The 5,749-nt window shown below is 34.3% G+C and overlaps 1 protein-coding gene across 1 annotated transcript; it reads left to right on the top strand.

Moving 5' to 3' along the window:
* The first annotated feature begins 301 nt into the window (after positions 1–301).
* Positions 302–4,896, top strand: LOC128156449 (lens fiber membrane intrinsic protein-like). The gene is made up of 3 exons (XM_052818608.1): positions 302–1,271; positions 1,499–1,642; positions 2,590–4,896. The coding sequence occupies exons 1-3, from the start codon at positions 1,085–1,087 to the stop codon at positions 2,775–2,777; spliced, it is 519 nt and encodes a 172-aa protein (XP_052674568.1). The 5' UTR covers positions 302–1,084; the 3' UTR covers positions 2,778–4,896.
* Positions 4,897–5,749: the final 853 nt, after the last annotated feature.

Here is a 5,749-nt window from a genome sequence, read left to right on the forward strand (position 1 = left end):
TTGCCTTAATAAAACAAATAGAGTATATAATATTCCAAATTAACTTTATAAAAAATCTAGAATTCTAAAGAAAATACAAAGATGACAGAGCCAATATTCCCGGATTTTTTAAAAATTTTGTTTTATGACTCTTATCACTAGATTTTTTTTAATTCATGTATAAACATCAAAATTGAAGGCAACATGCCAATAAATGCATGTAGGTATAAATCGTGATCAAAGTTTATTTCCGGCCTTTTCTGAAAATACATGAATTGGCAAGTACAATAACAATTACATTTACCATCTCTCAAAATAGAACAAGTGCCTGGTACATGTATGTATAATTGTGAGTGTGGATAAAGCCTGTTTGAAAAGCTTGTTCAGTGGTGATGTACTGTGGTATCATATTTTTTGTTTTTCAAGTGAGTATATAATTTCAGCTGAGAGAATTTCGCCTACGTCATTCTTGAAATGAATGTGGCGGCTTTTATTCTTACTAATTAAGAATCCTAAGCCTAATTGCTTGTTTGAGTGAAACTTCTTTCATCTTTAAGAAGATGTAGTAAGAATTTTATGAGGAGAAGAAGAAAAAACAACACAACGTTTTAAAGAACATCAAATCTACTTTATTTCTGACCAGGAAGAAATATTGTTTAGTTGGAGGTTGAAAAAGAAAATATATTCTCTTCCTCGAGAACGTTGGTGAAAAAATATATGAATTCCAGTGCATGCTTAATTTGCACATCGCAGTGAATTCTGGGAGCTCGGCTTCGTTAGGGAGACTTCTTGATTACTGGGGTTTTTAGAAGATTAACGTGATAAGAGTGTAACGCCGTGTGATAAAGATATTTTCCACGCACTTTCTTAATCTGAGTCGTCTCCAGGGAAACGATTTGCTACATTACTCAGTGGTTGGTCGAGCGTGCAAAGTTCAGAAACATTTGCCGAATTATAACTTATTTTGAAGAACCGGAGCAAAGGGAAGAAATTTCTGAGAGGAGAGGAAAAGCTAGAGTCTGATTTTCAGTGCGTGCTCTTTGAAGCAAACTTACTAGAAAACGTTTCCTTACTTTCTGTTGCTGTTGTAATTGTGCACTACAAGATGAATAGTTGTGCGGCTATTTCGGGTCTAATTATGCTAGTGGTGACCAACCTGGCTGCTATTGTGAGTTTTGCTACTCCATATTGGCGCGAACAGACATCGAGCACGGAGGGGCTGTGGGCTACATGTCACGGGACCCAATGTCAATGGGTGTTCGACAATAATAAAGACCTCGCCGAAAGTAATGGTGAGTTCAATATCAACCATTATAATCTTCTGTGACCTAGTTAAAAATAAAAGCGCAAAGGCAAATGATAATCTAAATGTTCGCGTTTTGTAGTATTCTTATTAGAGAGAGAGAGAGAGAGAGAGAGAGAGAGAGAGAGAGAGAGAGAGAGAGAGAGAGAGAGAGAGAGAGAAATGTGGTGAGCTAGAGAAAGGGGTAGAGTATTGAAATTTCGTTTTTTGTCCCAGATTACATCATTGCAACGCAGGGTCTGATGTCTGTCGGTCTGACAGTATGCCTGATAGCCCTGCTTGTTTCCACCCTGGCACTGTGTTGTCAGTGCAACAGTTGCAACTACACGGGTTTTGTTGCTGGTCTGATGATTACAGCTTGTAAGTATCAGTGCACATAAATTAGTGCAAAGCTTTTTCATCTTCTCATACCAAGTAATTATGTAAATCGCTGTTGGAAGTAACAAAATAACATGTCTGCATTTGTTTTTGCAGCCTGATTGTTTAAGGGTTTCACTTCATTCAGTCACTGATGGAATTTTTTTCTTGAAATTTAATATAAGGACTTAAAACGCAAATTTAAAAATGCTACTATGTTAATTTTTAATATGATAATCACAACACCAATATGGTCATCTAATGTATTATAAAAAGGTTCTAATTTTGTGTTAAGAATTGAAATCGTAAGGCCATTCTAAGTTTTTTCTATGGTTAGCGTCCGCGGACGGATTGGTTTTGAGATGTAAAAATAAAAAAAAACACACAATTTTTTTTCATAAAATTAGATCGCTTTTTTATATGTCGGACTCAGGATCGCATTTTTAAATCCAGATCAGAAATCAAATATAACAACATTCAAAATGACAATCATATAGTAGGTATTTGTTATTTTTGTTACAAAGTGAAGACAATACCTCAAAATATATAACAAATTTTATTTTGTTGAACTTTTAAACTTTTAAAGTTGTGTTTTTTTTTCTAAGGTTTGTGCTTTTGTCCTGATAGAAAGATAGGGTTTTGAGTTTTGGGTGGACGCTAAACAAAGAAAAAACTTGCAATGGCCTAATTATTTTAACAATAAGGAACCCGGAAGAATCACGTCCGCCCTGCTAGAGTTTAACAAGTATACATTATGAGTGTTGTCTTGATACTTGCAATAATAACAAGTACTTTGAGAGAAGTGTCCTTTTTTTATATTAATTACCAAATGAATCACATCATCTATGATGCTTTACAATACGAATGCTAAAATAGTAGAGTGTAGCTAACAATGAAAATGATTGAAATAGGCAAAAGTATGAATATGAGTATGTTTTTCATTTTGGCAGTCTTGAGCATCGGGATAGCCGTAGCAGTGTATGGCATCAAGTCATCGAAAGAGAAGAAGGCGGGAATATCCTTTGATAATGGCCACGACTTTCGCTTTGGTTGGTCGTTTTGGGTGGGGGCTGGCGCAGCCATAATGGCATTGCTGACGTCACTACTGTATGGCTGTTCTTCAAAAAAAGAAGACTGACACATTAACAGAGTCCAACGTTTCGGCTTTGTTTCATTCCTCTAACATATATTGTAAAAAATATTACACATGTATCATATAGAATTATATGTTTTCTATCGTTTATTATTAACATGTAAATTTTATAATTCAGTATTAGTTACTGTACATATACATGCTACATGTATTAACTATTTTTTGTTTATTTAAAAATATAAACAATTTACTATACAATTCTTATCTGAAGAAAAATATTGTTTATAATATATATATATTCTACACTTCATACATGTATGTGTATTTTCAAGGAGTGTAAAAGTTTAAAATTATCGAAATTTGAGTACCCTGATTGTAATAATACTTTAAATAACAGTTAAAGTACGTTTTAAGGAAACAAAATGAATGTTGTTGGAAACCTGATCTTCCTCAAAGTTGACAAATCAGGAAGTTGCATGTAAGAGTTAACGACTGTGCATGTAGCTGGTTCGCCTTCATACCTCTGACATGGAATTTAACACATCTTACGTAAACTCAAGTTTACCCAGCAACATTTCATTTGTCGAAGAGATTGAGGACGAACTTGTGAATGCTTTGATCGGAAATACTGTTCTGTTAGTATTTTTCATGATTTGTGGAGCTTTTGGAAATTGTATGGTGCTTTTTGTTTATAAAGACTACAAATTTTCTTCCAACAAAATAGATGACCGTCGATTTATTCCGTATTTGGCACTGGTGGATTTTATGGCGAGTTTAACATCCTGTTGCCAGTATGTGATTGAAAATCAATATCCCCTGCGATATCCGGGAAAGTTTTCCTGTAAGGTTTTGAATTTTATCAGCACGTTTCCGGCATCCATATCTGGCTTGATTTTGCTTGCAATTGCGTTCCATCGGTACAAGAGAGTCTGCAACCCGTTCTCGCGTTTGAATATAACACAAAATCAAACTATCGCTGCAACTGCTATTTTGGGTTTCTTAATTTCGATCCCGTCGCTATTTCTGAGTGATACGGCTTTGTACTATGACACAAGTAATGAGATTTATGTAAAGAAATGTCAGCGCCTCTCTCGAGGTTCGATAATAATGTCAAAAGTATACTCCTCATTCATAGCTGCTTTGTGTGTAGGGGGTATTGGCTTCATCATTGTCACCTATTCAATGGTCGGTGTCAGAATCAAGCGACAGTATAACCATGCACAAAATACAGTTCGAATGAACCCAGTGATTGACGCAAATGACGGGTTTTCAGATAATACTGCCAGTAACTTTTCCATATTCTCCACAAGGGAAGTAAACGACATTGCAAAAGAACCAAAATCGCAATCGACTTTCTATATCGAAGATGTTGCCTCCGGACATGAACTATCCAGCTGTGGTCCCTCTGCTTACAACACTCTAGACACGACATTGAAGAAGAAGAAAAAGCAAGTCAAGCAGACAAAGTTCGTCCAACGCAAGCGCGCTCGATTCTTGAGGTTCACTTGGATGTTTGTTCTTATGTCGGGTGTGTACTGTCTGACGCTTTTGCCTCGCGTCACAGTGCGCGTCCTAGAAATGGTGACTAGTGACTTTTGGTTTATTCTCGACAAGGAATCACTTGTGGCCTTGACCTTCTTGGCTCGTATATATATCATTAGCTTCATTGTTAACCCTTTGATTTATGGATTCTTGGATAACATGTTTCGCAAAAAATGTAAAGCGCTGTTTAGGAATTGTATATGTAGTCGGACTAGAATAACTGCTGTGTAGAGTTTTTAGGGAATAGATCTTATTGGAGAGAAATAAAACAAGAATATTCATTTTAAATACATACATGTAAATTCATCATAAATTTAATGATTTAGCGTATAGTGATGCATGCTCTTTAAAGTGAATTTGATCGAGTCCTGGTTCAAATGTCTCATATGTGCGTATGTGTTAAAAGTTTCTACTTAAGTAAATAAATATTGTCTAGTACGATTCAAATTAAGTACCTGAAATTTGGACCTTGTAAAATCATGAGAATAAAGTGAAAAAAATGATCTGCTAGTTTATCTAAAAGACAAGGTAGTGGATTGTATCGCAACTTTTAATCGATTTCATTTTTTCCTTTTTGTTGTTAATTTCCAAGTATTTTTTAAGTAATAAACACTGACATATTTACATTGTTCCTATTATACATGAACTGTACATTTCGTGCTCATGGAGAGGACAAACGTGGCTATGCATACATGTATATGTTATCTTATCTGTTTCAGTTTTGAAATAAAATAGTGTTTAAATAAGATAAAGGACATGGGTTTCCGCAAGAATTTCCCGGTAATCAGATTAAGAATTAAATTAAATATTATTTCCTTTACGAAAATATATCAGGCGAGCCTTTAACAACATGTTTTATTGTCATCTGTATAGTTAAGTAATTAATACTAAGCATCGGATTTCACTGATTTTCATTTTTTTTAAACCCATTTTTATAAAACTTTTTTTCAGTTTGATTTTTCATGAGCATTAATTACCTACTTGAAACATGTAAATTTAAGATGGTTCTTAACATCATTAACGGAAACGGAAAAAAAATACAAAATATTTAAGTAGTTTTTAAAATGATGAATCTTATCCTATCAAACCAAACTCTAATTTAAGCATCATATTAATCCCATAAATAGCACAAACTGATTTCGCACTGAACAGGCTTAAATTCTTACATAGTCCATTAATTACATGTAAAAAAAATCATTATTCATTGTCAATTTCAAAACACGTTATTCTGTTATTCACAAATGTGATAAAGAGTTTGAGATTCACTATCTGGGTAATGGCTGTATGGGATAGCCACACGTGTGTCAGCCGAATACACAATCAGGCCGTAGTACGGCAGTTATAACCTTCAATTTTCTCCTAAGTGAGAAGTTTGAAATTAACACTAAACCTTATATTTTGACAATAAAGTGAATTCAATGTGAGTTAATTACAAGTTTCTTTATATTCAATTTGAGAAATGAGCCAATGTAAAC

This window comes from Crassostrea angulata, chromosome 1, assembly GCF_025612915.1.
Source record: "Crassostrea angulata isolate pt1a10 chromosome 1, ASM2561291v2, whole genome shotgun sequence".
NCBI lineage: Eukaryota > Metazoa > Mollusca > Bivalvia > Ostreida > Ostreidae > Magallana > Magallana angulata.